At 36.1% G+C, this 17,941-nt stretch overlaps 1 protein-coding gene across 4 annotated transcripts in view; it reads left to right on the forward strand.

The window, feature by feature from the left end:
• STRN (striatin) overlaps window positions 1–12,085 on the forward strand; it is a 63,059-nt gene extending 50,974 nt beyond the window's left edge. For 3 of the 4 annotated variants that reach the window (XM_066315923.1, XM_066315926.1, XM_066315924.1), the window contains 8 exons: window positions 1,212–1,387; window positions 2,352–2,399; window positions 3,065–3,186; window positions 4,027–4,194; window positions 6,372–6,512; window positions 8,754–8,861; window positions 9,707–9,793; window positions 9,877–12,085. In XM_066315923.1, the coding sequence (XP_066172020.1) occupies window positions 1,212–1,387; window positions 2,352–2,399; window positions 3,065–3,186; window positions 4,027–4,194; window positions 6,372–6,512; window positions 8,754–8,861; window positions 9,707–9,793; window positions 9,877–10,046 (1,020 nt within the window). In that variant the 3' untranslated portion in view covers window positions 10,047–12,085. The remainder of the gene's footprint in view (window positions 1–1,211; window positions 1,388–2,351; window positions 2,400–3,064; window positions 3,187–4,026; window positions 4,195–6,371; window positions 6,513–8,753; window positions 8,862–9,706; window positions 9,794–9,876) is intronic. The other variant, XM_066315925.1, reaches the window with a different exon arrangement.
• Window positions 12,086–17,941: the final 5,856 nt, after the last annotated feature.

Genomic DNA, 17,941 nt, shown 5'->3' on the forward strand with positions numbered 1-17,941 from the left:
CCCCATCCTTGTACCAGCTCGAGCATTTGTCTATTCCTTCACTGAGCCAACTTGGCTCAGAAAACTGGCAAAGAAACTGACTTGTCTCCCTGAGCAAGGCAATATGTCATTACTAAGAAATATGATGAGAGACTAAACCTGCTGTTTCTTATGGCTCCTTTCTCCTTGTTTAAAATCTATAGAACCTTTCAAAATTTGTGTATTTTTATTACTAAATGCAGATGTAACAAAGCTTTAGAAAAAGCACTTCTGTTCTTAAACCTCCTCTTTCACCCCCAGTCCTCAAAATAAAATGTTTCTTGAAGTGTCTCAAAAGAGTTGTCTTTGCAGTTAAAGATATAAATTATTTGGAATTATCTGTAGATTTCAACATGATAAATATCAGTACAATTGTTTGTTTTCTTGGTTTTCCATAACCGCTGCTGACAGGAAAGGTAAATTTAACTCATGGCGTTGCTGACTGACAGTGAGAAAGTCTGTTCAGTATTTTGTGTCAATATTTGTTCAGAGGAGCAATACTGAACTAACTTACTTTTAAAAAAGGCTTTTTTTTGGATCTTCTAAAATGCATTTATTGCCAAATAACTGTGTCTGTATACACGATACCTTGTTGCCTGCCAGTTAGATTCCTAGTGTGTAGCCAAGTCCTTTTTTTTTTTTTTTTTTTCCCTATTCTGGCAAACTTTACTTGTCATGCGTTATTACAGAGCTTGTGTTGCCTTTGCTGGGTAAGTTAGGTTGTGGTTGTGTTCCTTTCTGTGCTTCTAGAGACTTCTGTGTTTCTCTCAGATCTTTGCTTTAGAGGTGCGATGTCAATATTACTTTGGATATTCTGGGACTGCACCTTGGTGAGTCAAGCCCAGCTTTGTAGGTGAACGAGCCAGTAGGTATAGATCAAATTTTAAGCACTTAACTAAGTTCATTGAAGTATCAGTGCTTTTAAAGTGTGTAATTTTACAGACATGAGAGTATTTCAGATTTGCCTAGAATTTATTACTGTGGGTGTGACATTACTTATATGGAATACATCTACCTTGGTTTTTGAAGTGTTTGATTAGTGTTAAGTGGACTGTTGTTTGAGAGCAGGTTATTGTGAAAAGTGGGTGAGGTAATTTGATGTCTTCTGAAAATGCCAAACTAAATTTTTGATTTTTTTTTCATTTTGTTGTGCCTTCCAGCCTAATTACAAGTTTGGCATTTTTTTTTATTAGATAGCCAACAATAAGGATGCATTGAGAAAGACTTGGAACCCCAAATTTACGTTAAGAAGTCATTTTGATGGAATAAGAGGTCTCGCTTTTCATCCGGTTGAACCAGTCTTAATAACAGCTTCAGAGGACCATACATTAAAAATGTGGAACTTACAAAAAACAGCCCCAGCAAAAAAGTAAGATTTTTTTTCTTTCTTTTCTTCAAAAACAATTCTAATGTATGAAGAAAAAAACCCAAACCTAGATACTACTTCACTGAATGGCCCTTGCAGTTAAATGGAAAGTGTTCCCTGAATATAAGAGTAGCAAAACAAGTTCTCAGAGAAGGGTGGAGATGCCTAAAGAATGCCAGAAAAAAAATCCATGTGTGTTCGTGAATGTGTTTTGTTTGTGAAGAGGAAAACCATTCACTTTTAATATTTTCCTTGCAGATAACATGATAAATTAATTTACTAGTGAAAATATTTGGATGCAGCCTGTTAGTGTGCTTGCATGTGTATATGAATGTATAGGATGCATTTATATATGTATGCATATGTATGTATACACATACATGCATATACATGTTTACAGCTTAAACTCTGAGATGTTGCCAGGTTCCTTTGTTCCACTGTCTCTTGCAAATTGCTGGGAATTTGCAGAAATGAGAGGAAATTTGTAGCAGGGCTGATGCAGTTAAAGGAGTACATCACACCTTTGAGGAGAACTGGGCATAACACAAAGTCCTCCCTTGGACTGATAAAGTCCAGAGCAGCAAATTTTGAAGCACTTCAGTGTTGATAGAAAACTATGAGTCCAAAACTCTTTTGCTCCAGTAGGAACAAGGAATGATACATTCCATGTGATGCTGATGTCTTCCACTCCCCCTGTTCCACTGATGAACCTACGTACTTGTTTGATGGGTCTGGGAAGTACCTTGAAGGTCTTTAAACAAAAAACCAAACAACAAATCCTCTCATGTTTTGAAAGACTGCAAATAGTTCCTAGACATATGAAAAATTGTGTTGGGAGAGGAAGTTGTGGGAGAAACACTGCAAAAGGTGTAGCAGGGATTTTAAGAATTTAGCGATTCTGGCACATTTTTGTCAAGCATTGCATAAGATGGTATACGTGTTAACATTTTTTTCATACTTCATTTAGGAGTGCTTCTCTTGATGTAGAGCCAATATATACCTTCCGAGCACATAAGTAAGTATTTCCTGAGAAATACTGTCATATTTTGAGAAAGACAGGACTTTTAAACAGAAACAGAATTTTTAAAAAAAGTAGTTTGCACCTTACCAGCTACTGATTTCATGTGATGGTTTTAGAATATCTGCATGTGTTCTTTTCCTTTCTGCATAGTTACTTATGTCTGAAGTCAGATACACCGCAGGTTAAAATTAAAAACCTACAAATGATACAGTTCAGATTTGATTAGGTGTTCTGTTCATTATCACAGCTTTTTCCTTTTTGCCACAGACGTGCATATGTGGAATGAAACTGAAGAAAAATGAATGCAGTGAATTTAAGTCTACTGAGATAATTTCATGAAAGAACCTTCAAACTTTTGAAAAGAGAAGAAAATCTGCTTATGCAAAATATAAAATCCTAGAGTTTAAATAGTGATGTTTTTCACATTTCGTGTGCATAATGATTAATTGTCCTGATTGTAGTAGTGTTACCAGATATTGTGGAGGGTATCTTTGTGGGAAGTCTTGTAGCATGTTATTTCATGATGCAGAATTTTTGTTGCAATCTATGCAGCAAATGAATTGCATCTAACATGGAAATTTGAAGATTCTGAAAATTGTCATAACATTTTCACTACATGAAATGCAAATAGTCAGCATTTCTTTGGGGCTTTCTTCCAGTGGACCAGTGCTCTGTGTGGTGATGAGCAGTAATGGTGAGCAGTGCTACAGTGGAGGAATGGATGGCCTCATCCATGGCTGGAACACAACCAACCCAAACATCGACCCCTATGACTCTTACGGTGCGTTGCTGTCACACGCAGCAGTGAAATGATAAGTTCAGTGACAGTCATGTTACGACACTAAAATAGTGTCATTTGTAGATAATGCTTCTGTGAAAGTTAAGAAGAGCAAATTGAATGTTATCTTCAGTTACTTAAAGCAACCGTTCGTTTTAATGCTGATGCTGCTTGATGGCAAGATAAAATGTCATTTTCATAAAAAGGGCCTGATCTCATCACAGTTTTGAGAAACAACTAGTCTAAAGTACAGGTTTTAAAAGTACAGGACTAAACCTGATAGTTTGCCAAGTACAGAAAATGTGTATTTTAATGTTCTTTGATAAAGTCCTGTGGAGTTGAGATAAAAAGGTTTTATAGTCTGAGAGCAATGCTGGCTAGCAACAGCTAAAAAGGCCCAGTTTGGTAAAATTTTCCAGATCTGAGTGGATATCAGCCTTGTGTCTGGATTTAATGATTTATTTTTCACTTCTGGTAGCTTCAGATGTAGTTTGCCTCATGGCTAACTTCTGCATAAAAGGGGCTGCTGTGGCATTAATGACTGTTTGGAAGTGAATTTTAACAATGAAATGTGTTTTGCAAAGTCAGTACTGTCCCTTCTGCTGAAGCATTGTTTTGTTCCATTAATTGTAAACTGGGTAATTGAATGTCACATATGCTGCTGAAATTCAAGCATCTTAATGCCAGAATAATTATACTTTGATATTGGTATGATGTGATTGGCCATGGGGTTTTTTTATGGATTACCTTCCAAATGTAGGTGCCTAAGCACAGGCTAAGATACAGGTATTGACTTAATTCACATTTTGTTTTGAAATGTGTTTTATTGTGTTTCATTCACAGATCCTTCTGTTCTAAGAGGTGCTTTTGTGGGCCATACTGATGCAGTGTGGGGTCTGGTTTACAGTGGAGCTCACCAGCGTTTGCTGTCCTGTTCAGCAGACGGCACTATACGTTTATGGAAAGCTACAGAAATTGCTCCAGCTCTCAATATATTTAATGATAATCAAGGTATGGGAAATCACCCTGCCCTGAAGTTGATGAGCATCACAGTTCAGACTGATGTAATTTTGGCTCCTGAATAGAAATACTTCTTGTGCTTCTTTCTGAGTTTTTTATCTTTATGAATGTTTTTGGGAAAGAGTAAGTTCTGTGACCAGTCTTTGACATTACCTGAATATATACCTGCGTGCAGGGGGACAGTTAGATACATCTGAAAGCCAACTGCTGCGGATGATTTGCTGATGTTACTAGCACCATGGAGGACAATGTATCAACTCCATAATTCACATTCAGACTTGAGTTTCCACTAGGCCCTTGCTTTTGGTTTGTCCAGAACAAAAAGCTCTTTCTTGCTCCAATGGAAGTTTGGAGTAACCAGTGTTTCATCTCAGGCCAGTGTCATTGTACCTTCCAGATTTGTTCCTTGTGCCTCTTAAGAGATTCCAATTGAATTTCTGAGTTTGAACATTAACCAAATAACAATAACCTAGTGATTCTAAACCCTGCTAGTTGAAAAAAGTACTCCTTTGGAGTTAGTTACTGAAATGTCATGCACAAGTAAATATCCCACTGGTTAGAATCTAATTTCTGTCTGAGTTGCTGTCTGAGTCAGAGTGCTCCAGAACGAGCCCATTGACATTGATTACCAAACTTTCTTAGAACTGATAGTCATTAAAGACAGCCCATGAGCTGAGACAGTTCCTTGTCTCTTCAGAAAAACTCTGAGGCAAAATAAACCTTGTCACAGGTGAACAGACATGTCAAATTATTGTGTAAAGCTGATCAGATATGCCATTGCTTGTTAGTTAAAATAGACTGAGCAGAATAGAAACATTCAATGGGGTTTTTTGCAAAATTATGTTTCTAAAGGTATGCACACTTCTTATTGCCAGCCTGCCTATCTGCCTGCTTTGAAAACTTCCTGGTAGAGTTATGGGGCTTGTTACTGTGAGTTGTTTTGTTTTTAATGATTAAACTAAGGGAGGAGGAGTAGTTTTGCCTCACAAAGCTAATATTAGGACTTCTTTTTTTAATGTATTCTAAACTGGATTGAAGCCCAGTTGTGAAATGCAAAGACTGAAAAGTTTTCCTATGGCTTACAGATAACCCTGAACAAACCCTCTAAAATATCCATCACTCATTATTCAATTAGATTAATGATTGTAGGCTTAGCAGGAAGCTGTAGATAAACATGCATGACAGTGGTAGAAAAGGTCACTTGAGAAACAATGTGTTTTCTTCTCACACCAATCCTTTCTGGCTTTTTTTAGAGTACTTGTAGATAACTACCACCATTCCTGAGAAATATTCCTGAGGTCCTGTGTCTCAGAAAGATATTTCTCCCATGAATCTTTGGAGAGTTTACAGGGATGTGATGGTATTCCTGTGTTATCTGAATCTATGATCCAACATTAGGTTGCTTAAAATTCAGTTTCTCACTCTGTGTCTTTTCCTCCTCCTCCTGGCATCTGTTGCCACTGGTGTTGTTCTTTCACATAGCAGGTGGTGAACAGGACATCTGAGGAGAAAAATCCTAAGGGATATATCCTATGCCCAAGCTTTGTTGATTTGACCTTCTGTCCTGTAGTGTGCAAATAGCTGCAATAAAAGGAGATCAAATATATGCCACCATAGGCAGGAGCTTTGAAATAAAAGTTTATAATGTATTTATATGACTTTATATGATGACAGTTCCAGTGTGTAAAATCTGCACCTGGAGAACTTTGGTGTTTTAAGTTCTGATTTTGTGTAAGTTAACTATAGCAATGTTAATCATCTGTCATGTCAGTTGTTGTACCACTTCAATTTCATGTCCTTTTACTCGACGCAGTGGAGTTTGGTGGAATTTTTTGAGAATTGCTGTTACAGTTAAAGGAAGGAAAATGGGCCAGGGAGTTCTTGCTTTCCTAATTTCTAAGTAGATTTCTGCACAGCTACAGTTCCAGATACAGCATCTTAATAAAGAATGTTGTTGATACACATGTCCAAAAAAATAGGATTAAAATTAGTATCATACAGGGAAAGCTATTTAGATTGGCATAATTTATATTTTAGAATGCAACATTTCCTTTCATAATCATGGTTCTTTTGATGTTGAAATGCTTACTTTTTTGTAAGGATTTTTTTGTTTAATTTTTGTTCTGTTTTCTTTACACCAACTACATCCGCTCTACATTGTTTTCTAGAAATGGGAATCCCTTCATCAGTAGACCTTGTGAGCAGTGACCCCAGCCTCATGGTAGCATCATTTAACAGTGGACACACTAGCATTTTTAACATGGAGACAAGGCAACGAATTCTTACCCTGGAGTCCAGTGTGGATAATAGTATGTATCAAACCAACCAAAGGAAAAAAAAAAATTACTTGTTTAAGATTGATACTGTTGATAATCTTTTCAGTGTTTCCAAAGAATCAGACAGTGTCATGAGAAATTATAAGAAGAATTAAAAACAAGCTGTGTTCTGAGATTTAACGGTAAATTGTTACTACTACAGCAGACCTCATGGGTATTGAAGTAGCAGAAGAGTGCACATACTTTTGAAGCAAGACAGAAGAAACAAGCTCACACTCTGAATTCCTCTTCAAGGGATAGTTGCACGAGAAAAAGCAGAGGTTTCTTTAATACAGCTTTGTGATCTTTGCAGATTCAATATATCCATTTTCTCTTCAGTCCAAAATTGCAAAATAGAGGCAATATCAGGAAAATTTAATGTTAAATTTATTAAAAAATTGTGACTGTGTGTCAATTCTTCTTTATTTTTCCTCAGAGATATCCATCTTCTAGGCTTTATTTTACTTTTGGCTCATTTGAACCTGGGCTTTAGCTGAAATGTTCCCTGTAGCAGGAAAGCAAAGCTCCAGTGAAAGAGTGTTAATTCACAAGGTCTCATATAATGCCTGGGATCATGGCAGTGACCAATATTAGAAGTTTCAGAGGATACTGTGAACGGCCTGCTATCAGTAAATTATTTTACCCTGACTTTACAAAAGAGACCAGAATGAGCTGAAGCATAAGGTTTCATATTCAGGCCACAGTGGTAAAACATTGAATCTTTTAAAACTTTGATACTTCTTCCCCCACCCTTAGGTTTTTATATCACTGAATCCTACAATTTAATTGTATCTTTTAAAAGGACTAAGCCATTCTTGTTGTCTTTGCTTGTGTGTTTTAAAATATTTAAACGATTGTCATAAGAGCAAATGCTAAGTGCTATATCTTTTCTTTAAATTATTCCTTACTGTGCTGTAAAAAAAAAAATTCTTTTTTAAACCCACATCTTTGTTCCTGTCTAAAAAAACCAGTTCTATATTAGTTAGCGCAATTCAGTGGAAGCCACCTTTCTTCTTCCCTCCCCTTTTTGCTTCTATTTTTTCACCTCCTCCTTGCTGTAATTCCATAATGTTCCTTTAGGAAGATAAGACACTGGTATGGCAACCAGCCGTCCCTGTTTAGTATCTTTAGTTATGTAACAGTACTATAAAGCTTACATGTATTTTAAAGAAATAAATTATTATTTCTACAAGAACTAGACAAGAGGAAAATGTCACCTGAAATGCCCTAGCACACTACTTAGGGACTCTGCTGCTCAGTATAAGCCTGTGCTTGGCATTTTCGAACTGTGAGAATGGCTGGCTGTGATGAAGGTTCATGTGCTTTTAGTAATTTTAGGGGAGTTTGTTAATATGAATGTGGAGTCTTTTTCCTTAATTTATACTTTCACAATTTCTAAGTGTCCTGTGACACTGCTTTATGGTTCAGATTTTTATAGAAAGGTGTGAAATAAAATCTTTATCATTTTAATAGCAAGTGAACCTTCAGTAGTAATCTATTTTGTTTCTTTTAGTAAGAATTTTGATTAACTGATGTGAATGTTCTTTAGAAGCAATTAGCTAAAAACAGTCAATGTGGGAAACAATATCTGTAATTTGAGGTTCTGTGTAGTGACTGTTTGTGGGTTTTGTCATAATCTATGCCTCTTAAGACCTCTCTTGCATTAACCTCTGCATCTCAGCAATGCCAGGATTTCTAACCAAAAAATTCCTCGACTTTTTTCTCTCTGTGTGTGTTATATATCTGCATATATGCGTGCTATTTCAGAATTACTGAGATGAGGAAATTGGCTCTCCTATGAATAATCTAGCATCCTTTTTTTAATAATAATTTCAATACATATATATGTATCAGATAATAAGAGGTACTGCCTGGAGTGTTTATTTTCCTGTCCTGTATGTTATGAAGAAAGTTTCACTTGGCAAGAGGAGGAATGTGTGTGAATCAGGTGTTTTCACTCATTATTTGGTTTCACATTTTTGCCTGATACGCTTATCTTAAACCATGTCCAAAAGCTGGGCCTTATTTGGCATAGATATGTTTTATGTATGTCTCTGTCCTGTGTAGTTTGGAAAGTATTTTAGAGGAAAGTGCATAACAGAAGGTGCTAGCTGAGAGTTTCCAGGATATATATGTAAGAAGTATTTTGCAAATTAGATTGATTACATATTTATTAGCACTCTTTCAAAGAACTTAGCAATTTACATATACTCATGTGTGTGGGTTTTTTCTTAGCAGTCAGTTCTTCCTGTCAGATAAACAGAGTCATCAGCCATCCAACTCTTCCAATTAGTATCACTGCTCACGAAGACAGACACATCAAATTCTACGACAACAATACAGGTATGCATCTTTCCAGCAGGTTTTAGCCATAGCCATTGTATCATACAAATCATATTCCTAGTTTTGTTATGATTGATGTTATTCACACAAATGCTGAGGGATGTCAAGAGTTGAATAACCTCTGAAGCAGAATTTTCTCATCACCAATAAAGTCTAAAGTTTGCCAGCCCACTTAAAGCTTTGTTGGCAAAGTGATAAGGAATTTCCATCACTCTGTCCATTCTTTTAGAACATCCTATGTATGGAGTTTATAAATATTTAACATAAAAGGCATATTTTTTAAAATCTTCATGTTCTTATGTTTGTTTCTTCTGTTGGTGTTCCATATTATTTTGCTCTTGAGAGCAGGAACCTCTGGCATTCCTTTAGGGCTTCCTAGACCTCTGCCCCATTCAACCCATGATTTCTTATTTTTACCATGAAATCATTGCTGTAGTAATAAGCTATGTTAAAATATTAATTCTCTCCAAGATAACTAACATTGTCCCCTATTCTCATGCAGTTTATATTCATTGCTTTTAGTATGCTCAGCCCTTGTCTTCCTTCCCATTGAAGATCTTACCTGAGAACTTACGTAATTTGCTTAAGGGGCAGATGTTTAAAATGCATAGTGATTGCAGTGTCAGGGTGGCTTAAAGCAAAGGTCTCATAAACATTGATGGTACTGCTACTGTGGTTCTTGGGAACTGTAAACATTAAAATACTCACTACTTGTATAATTTTAATGATTCAGTCATGGGACAATTTCTGGTGTTTATATCAGCTGTGGTAGGGTGATAAACAGTGAATACAGATAACAAAAGTTAACTGCAGAAAATAACCTAAATAAATCTTTTCTTTCAAAGGAAAACTGATCCACTCCATGGTAGCTCACTTAGATGCAGTTACAAGTTTAGCTGTTGATCCTAATGGCTTGTATTTGATGTCTGGCAGTAAGTAGCTTCAGATTTCATTTTCTTTTTCTCATAATGGCGGCAGACATGCATATTATAAAGAAAACTGTTTTCCCTTTTAGGCCATGACTGCTCAATTCGCTTGTGGAATCTTGAAAGCAAGACCTGCATCCAAGAATTTACTGCTCATCGCAAAAAATTTGATGAGTCCATTCATGATGTGGCATTCCACCCATCCAAATGTTATATTGCCAGTGCAGGAGCAGATGCCCTGGCTAAAGTGTTTGTATGACAGAGTGCTTCCCATTCAACTTTAGCTTTGTATATATTTAACCAGCTGCACAAAATAGAAGAGAAGGGCATGAGTTGTTTTATCTTGCCCTATAATTCAGAGAATGTTTGTAAGTGTTTAGTTTTGCAGGGTGCTGTTTTCTAAACGTTCGTTCTAGTTTCTGTGAGCTCAGCTGGTGCTGAGAGCTTGGAATCTCTCAGTTTCAAATAGTAAAAAAAAAACAAAAACAAAAACAAAAAAAGCTTTTATTTAGAAGGTGAATTTTCGTCCAGGCAGGCCTTGGGTGAAACTAGGTCTACGTATCCTCTATTAATAAAATGGAGTACTGGAAAGAAGGGGTCTAATTGCATCAGGGAGTAGGGAAAGAGGGAAACTTCCTAGGATGCTTCTCATTGAGGAATCTTAATGTACTCAAATCACCTGGAAAAAGTGATTCCAAGTCAGTTCACATGCTCATTACTGTATCACGTGAGAGGCACTTTGTCATCCCTTTGGTATGAATAAAGTAGATCTTGTTCAGAGAGCAGTAGTGGATAATTAATCTCAGCCACCTGGCTCCTAGCCTAAGATAAATGCTATTAAAGGAAGGCAAATTACTAACATAAGTTAAAATGCAGTAAAGTTTCTGTTACATCTTCTGTGTTTCTCAGTAAATATTTAGTTTGCAAAAAAAAAATTATATCATTTTTTAAAGACTGTATTAGCGTATGGCTAGAAACTGAGCCTTTAGTCTAAATCCCAATTAACAACAGACTGATGCAGTCTGTGTATACTGTAGTAGCAAATTTAACTTATTCAGATTTTAATGCTGTTTATTCTTGGAGATCTGGCACAAGAAATTACCATGAAGCTTTCCAAAGAAGCTGTCCTACAATTTTAGCTATCAAGCATTCATCTCCTCTTTCTGTTCCTGCTAAAAAGGGTATTGTTCTGGGCATTAAGGAAAACAGTGAAATACTTTGTTTGAAGATTAATAAATCTGATGCTTTGTATGAGTACTTCTAGTGGAATAGGTGAAACTATACAAAGCTCCATCAGTTTGAGAGATTCTGCTACTGCTAGAGATACTTCCCAGCTGCACTGTTGGAGGGACTTTTTACCTTGTCCGCTTTGCTGGCTGTATGTGCCATTGATTGGGTTACCTGAAGAATGAGTGCTTCTCGTAATTACTCAACAGATGAGCTTTGTTTATCTATTCAGAGCTTCTCTGTTGACTTGACAAATAACTTTTAATCCAGTCTGTTAATCTTTTTATCCCTTCCTAAAGGAAGGTGAGTGGATTCTTTTCTGTTATGTGTCATCATCAGAATTATTACTATTCATAAGCACGAAGTTGGCGTTTTTCTCTGATGGAATGGAAAGCAGAATTTCTGCTGGAGTTGATTTCTGGTGCTGATATGAGTGGGAAAGAACCCAGTGCAACTCTTCATATACCAGCCTTAGGTTGAGACTGGAAACTGATAAATAAATATTTACCTTTAAATTGACACTTTGTAAGCAGGAGTCATTGAAAGATATCAACATAAGGTTTGACTGTGTTGTTTTTAGAGTGCCATTTGGGGATGGGACCACATTTGAATTGATCTCAGAGTTTAAACCAAGTTTATTATTTAGAATAAAAGGTTGACCTGTGCTGTTTGAGCCTGCAACACCTTATATGTACTGCTAAAATATCCTGGAATACCTTTTATTGCTCAGAATATTCACATATGTCACTTCATGATAATGATATGCAATATATTTCCTTAGATAAGATTAGAACTTTTACCATGAAGCAGATGACTACAATAATAATACAGATTATTTAGTTTTTATAAAATGTTTTAGTTATGATGGAAAGGAGGAAAACTTGGCTGCAAAACTGAGCATTCGACTTTGTGAGAATTTTGTGTACTTGACTCATATTCTTTCAGTGTCATTATTGTATTTCTTTTTGAAGAGAAAATTACAAAGATTTATTTGAAAAATTCTAAAAGTTATGTATATTATATATGTGTATATATATTGTAAACATGTATTAAATGTGTCTGGTAAGGGAAGACTCCATGGGTGCATTTTAATGTTTTAGTATTAAGCGTTCTCTTGAGTTTATGTATACAAAGGATAATGGTGTGAGTATGAAATGAATGTTGTGCTTTTGCTTACACAATACAATACGTAGTCACAGTTGTTTAAATTGCTGTATATAAAAACTAATAGGCCAGCATGCTTGTTGTTTTTAAAGACTGTCATTCTGATTACAATTGGAATGTAAGAAGTGGCTGTTCAAATGTGAATTGAAAGATGTTTCCTTCTCACTATTGAGCTCTTGCTCAGATTGAAAAGTGATTTTTTTAAAAGCTGGCAATAGCTAGAGGATGAGGTGCCTTTAAAAAAACAAAACAAAACAAATGTAGCCTTACGAAGAGGTTGTGGAATATATATATTTTTGTGCTTGTCTTCATAATTGATGTCAATGTCTTTTTACTGTACTTGCTCACATACTTGTAGGACTGCAGGGTATTGTGCATGAGCCTGTCAGATCTTCTGAGCATCATCATAGGAGATAGGGTTGAAAAAATTATTTAGGTTATCTAGTCCATATGCTCGCTAAAGCAGGGCTGTAGACTTGTGTCTTCTAATATTGTCTTGGCCAGTGAGATTTTATATGTTCTAAAACAATTAGGCTTCCCTTTAAAGATTATTTCAATGACTGCATCTCACTGGCAGGAGGATTTACGTGATTTTTAGTATCTCTTTTTTGTAACTTCATGCCGTTATTCCCAGCCATGTTTTGTGCCATTTTACATATTCTTCCGTAGTCTTTGTAATTCGGAACCTGCATGCACACACTTGTTCCATCTGTATATTTTCATTCCTTTCTGCTTTCTGCAAGCTATTTTTTTAGTCTGTTTTTTTCCCACAACATTTTCTTTTCTTATTCTTTAAGCTCAATTCTCCAGATATTGCTGTCCATACCACCATTCCACATGCATGATTTGTTGGACTTAATCTGAGGGTCATCTGTTAATTGTGGTTGTTATTTGGTTGGGTTTATCCTCTGTAATGTGATGCTTTTGTGTAGGAAGACCAAGCTTTTCATGTCTGACAAACTTAAATCGTATTTATTTATGATAACTCCTTTAAATAACATTTGAGCATTGCTGCTTTTTTGGTTTCTTCTTCACTTTTAGTATGTTATGATTCTTTTGCAGCTAGAGACTTAATTCCTATTTCATGGTTATCCTGGATTTTACAAGCTTTGAACTTCTGACCTCTGAGGGCACTAAATTATTTTTATTTGTTCCCCTTTTATGTGCAGTTCTTCCTGGTTCACTGTAATTAGTAACTTTTATTAGTGATAAATTGATGATGGATATGTTTATTGAAGCTGTTAAACAAAACTGGACCCAAGGCTTATTCTTGGAAAAAAACCATTTTTCTGCAATATCAGTATATATCATTTTACCATTACTGTTTTTCTGTATCTAATTTACATGGTAATATTTTAATCGTTGGCTCATATAATTTTTTGTATATGTAAGCCTGTGCTAATGATTTTGATTTTACTAACTAATTTAATGGGAGAATTTTCAGTCCTTCTGTATGTTGAAATTTGGTCCACTAGTTTTAAATACTCTCACTTTTAATTTACTTCACTGGGCTGTTTTGCTTTCACATATTTGATTCAGTTACCAAAACGCATGAACAGAATGATTTGGAGTAGCTTGGAAGAAGTTATAAATATATTGTGTCCCTCTTACGAAGTCCTAGTGTCTGCATTAAGTTTTGGGCCTCAGAAAGCTTCCACATAAAAAATTCACTACTTTGATCTCATTCATCTTTATTTTGATAAAATACGTTCTTCAGCAAGAAGCCTGTAGAACTAGATGCCATATACTGTAGGCTATTTTTTTAGGATGTGTGTTTTCAAATAATGTTATGTTAAAGCAGTCCCATATAATTTGGTCGAATAAGTGCGTGGTGTTCACCATACAGCTTTGTGATTAGGTCATACCACACTGTTTTTCAGTTGTGAATTTAAAGTAACCAGAGACTTTTTCTTTTGAATAAATGTGTGAGAGGTAAAGGATTTAGTTACACCACCTTTTCAGTACATTTGTTGGATCACAGATGTGTCCCCTTTCCCTGCCTCCTTAGGTTTTAACAGTGTGATTTTGGGGAGCAGCAATTCCTGAAAACTCATGTGTTCTTTGAGCAGTGCTTGATGGGCAGAAGTGTGGAAACAAACAGTTGAAAAGCGGGCATAACTATCAGATAATCAAGTCTTGGTTTTATTAATGCCTGTCAAGATGTGTATTTGGAAACATTTGCAGGCTGCAGCTTGGCAGTGTGTTTGCCGACTGTCCCAGGTATCCAGAGCTACTTGGTGCCTGTGTGAAATACCTAGCCAACCTGAGATGCATTGAGGAAGAAAATGTAGCCGTTGTGGTTATCCTGTGCTGAAATTTGTGACTTTTTAGTGGAAGTTGGTTTAGACTACACTGTTAGAAATGAAGAAATCAGAATATGATAGTTCACCTCTTCTGTGTGGTAAATTGGTTTGTATAAAGATGTGGCAATCTTTGACATGGCAATACGAGTTTTCTTGGGCAGCTGCTGTTCATGAGAATCGTCGAGCTGCTTAGCATAGTTGTTACTATTGAGTGACTGAGAAGATGAAAAGATCTCCCTGAAAAAATGCTCAGATGTTTCAGGAAGCTCCTTTTTTTCATAAGGACATGAAGGTGTTGAGACTATTTTATCTAAATCTGGTAACATGTTTAGTTGAAGAGAATTAGAGTAGGTGAATAATTTTGACTATTTCATCATCAATGTCTTTAAGCTTAGAGAAAGCTTAAACAGAGTTATGGAAATGATTTGTCTGTAAACTGCCAGTGGAAGCCTCTGCCATGTTCCTACTGAGCAGCAGAGAAACTGAAGGACAGCAGTGTTGACTCATCCAGTTAGGTCGGGGTGTTTTACAACGAATAACCCCTATTGTAGAAGATAGTGTTAAATACAGCAGAGCAAATGAACAAAATCCTGGGGTGAGGTGGGGAAGGACTAGGATGACTCTTGTGTAAATATTTCTTGTTCGGGCAGATGTTCTTGTTTAGCTGGTGGGAATGTTCCCAGGAGAGAGGATGATTGGAAATGAGACCTTTAAAAAATGTCTGTGCCTGTGCTAATGAACATATATCTGTAGGTTATCTATCCTTTTGTGCAGATTATCTATCCTTTTGATACGTGCTTTTTATCTTCCCACTTGAATTTTCCTTTACGATACATTTCCTGAGAATCTTAAAATCTCGTCTGCAGGGAGCTCTTACTGCAGGATAAATTTCATAAAGGACTACTGATTTTTCTCTTGGAGTGGTTTTTTGAAGGGTGGTAGAATTTCAGCTTTAGCTCCATCCCTCTCACCACCAAAAGGCTGATTTGTACCTCCTTACACCTAGGTCTTTTAATTCTAGTGTGTTATCTCAGCCTGCCTTTTGAACTGGTTTTGCTGCTCTGTAGTCAGTTGTGAAATTTTATGAATTGCTCTGTCATTTAAGATATTTTTGAGAGTCTGTATTCCAATACAGAAGGCATAAATCCAGTTGAATAGTACAATTCGTGGATCTCATCTGGTTTGTTGTCAGGACATACTTGTTATTAGACTACATAATCCAAACTAAAAAGGCATTTAATAATAATATTATATTCGTCTTAGCCCAACTTTGTCCTGCTTAAGTGTAGACTGTGGTATTGTGCATTAGACTAGTTTTGCCCTGCTCGTGCTGCCAAGCCGTGCTGTGATCCTGCGAGATCACAGCAGTCATCATGCCCTGTGCATGTGTTTCTAAGCTGCTCAAAGCCTTGTGATGACGTGGCCTCCAGGCCAGTCTTCTTCGATTCCCTCAAGTTTGAATTGCAGGCTCCCAAAATTACTTCCTGGCTATTTGGTGTAACCCGTGGTCCTCATACCAGAGTATTAGACTGTAGTGTTGGGAAGAGATTTATACAGCTGGATTTGTACTCTTCTGAAAGGGAAAGGATAACTTGCTGCCAAGCCAAATATTGTCCTTTTTTTTTGGATTACTTGTGAAAAGCAGCCAAAAACATTGTATAAGGGATAAATAATGGACTTCAAGCTAATATTTTTCCATTAAGAATTTATTTTTTTATGCTTCCTGTCATCAAGATCCAGTGCTTTCAAATGTAGCTTGTTTTCAGATGTATGGCTCCTAGATTGTTTCCTTGCAGTTGGACATTTGCAAATGTGAATCATTTTTGGGAAACTGTCTCATACGTGTTAGCACTTCTTTTGGAAATGCAAACCGAGCATGTTAGCTACTGATTTCTTGTACCTTTCTAGTCCCAGCAGACTGAAAAGCAGTCTTGTGCTATGCTTTCCTTGAATAGTGCACCTGAAAAAACTTGTAGAAGGAACTCCATGAAGAGATGACTTTTGTTGCTGTAAGGTTCTCTGTTGACATTTGTCAGCTTTACTTTGTATTTTGCATAATTATCTTCAGTTGACTGTCAGGTTAAAAAAGACTAATTTCTTTGCCATATGGACTGTATCTTGGATTATTTGTTGCTGTTGCTTGTCATAATCAACTTTTTTATTTTCTACTAGAACTTAGAGATACCTGGCAGCTCTCTTTAGGAGAAGTTATGGCAGGTAATAACCACTAACACGTTAGTAGTTACAGTGGCTTCCCTTCTGGTTTGGGTCACTTCCGTGGCAGATTGTTGATATGAAAAGGCTACTGTGGCTGATATACAAACAGCTAAAGGAAATTAAAGTTCCCCTTCAGAATTATGCTGAGGTTTTGATTTTATACATAAGATTTGAATGACTACTTTGAAACAATGTTGGGCTTCAAGTGTCTTGCAGAATTTTGGATCCAAATGAGAAATACCTACTTGTTGAGTAATAGTCTGCTTGTCAGTTTTTTTGTGTATGGCTCAGTACAAGGCCGTGTCAGAATTGCAGTACCACCAAAATTACCTTGTTTAACTGCAACTGTTCTACAAAAGTGAATGTTATTTTGAAAGAGAAGTTCTGTTTCCTAATTTATGAAGGAAGTAGTTTTCTTGGGAATAGGAATCCATAAATGTAATATATTTCATGATTTTGAAAAGACTTATTAGTCATGGGACATGAGAAAAATGAAAGTGATTCATTCTCCAAAGATTTGTTTAGCGTTTATTATTACAAATATAAATTTTTGCTTTAAATGGAAATGCTTCTTCAAAAACTTAATATTAAACTTCTTACTAAGACTCAGTAGTTTAAAATGCTGGATACATATCTAAAATGGCAAAGATAGAAAATTCAGAGGAAGATTATTTTGAAATATGCCAGTGTAATTTTGAGCTTCTCAAGTGCAGCCCTGAATTTTTTCTTTTTCACTGCAATTCATATTTTGTGAAACTTCTTGGATAGGTTATACTTAAAGCTACATTCACTTGCCTGAATAAGTCAAATAAATATTTTGTCATTTAAAATTATATAGATCTGCTTATGTTAGTGTGCCATTTAAAATGAGACCCCATTGAGGTAACCATGCAGGTATTTGTGTTGGTATGACAGTAGTGAAGTGGGGTATATGTGTACTCTACCTGCATTCTGTGCTGAGCAAAATCACACGGACTTCCAGAAATAAGCAATGGTTTTTAAGAGCAGCTTTATTTAATGTCGCAGCAACAAGTGTCATTTGTACCATATAATTATGTAAATTGGGTGCTAATAAATACTATTTTTCAACATTTTGTATTGTGTTAATAATTCTGCATTTTATCACAAGATATATGTGGTTTTGGATTGCTAGGAGGGGGAAGTGCATTAAGAGTAAGACAAGTAGACTTGTTTAGGGGGGGGCTTGAGGTAACTCCATGTGAAATTCCTACTGAATTAACTG

The sequence above is a fragment of the Sylvia atricapilla genome, chromosome 3, assembly GCF_009819655.1.
Source record: "Sylvia atricapilla isolate bSylAtr1 chromosome 3, bSylAtr1.pri, whole genome shotgun sequence".
NCBI lineage: Eukaryota > Metazoa > Chordata > Aves > Passeriformes > Sylviidae > Sylvia > Sylvia atricapilla.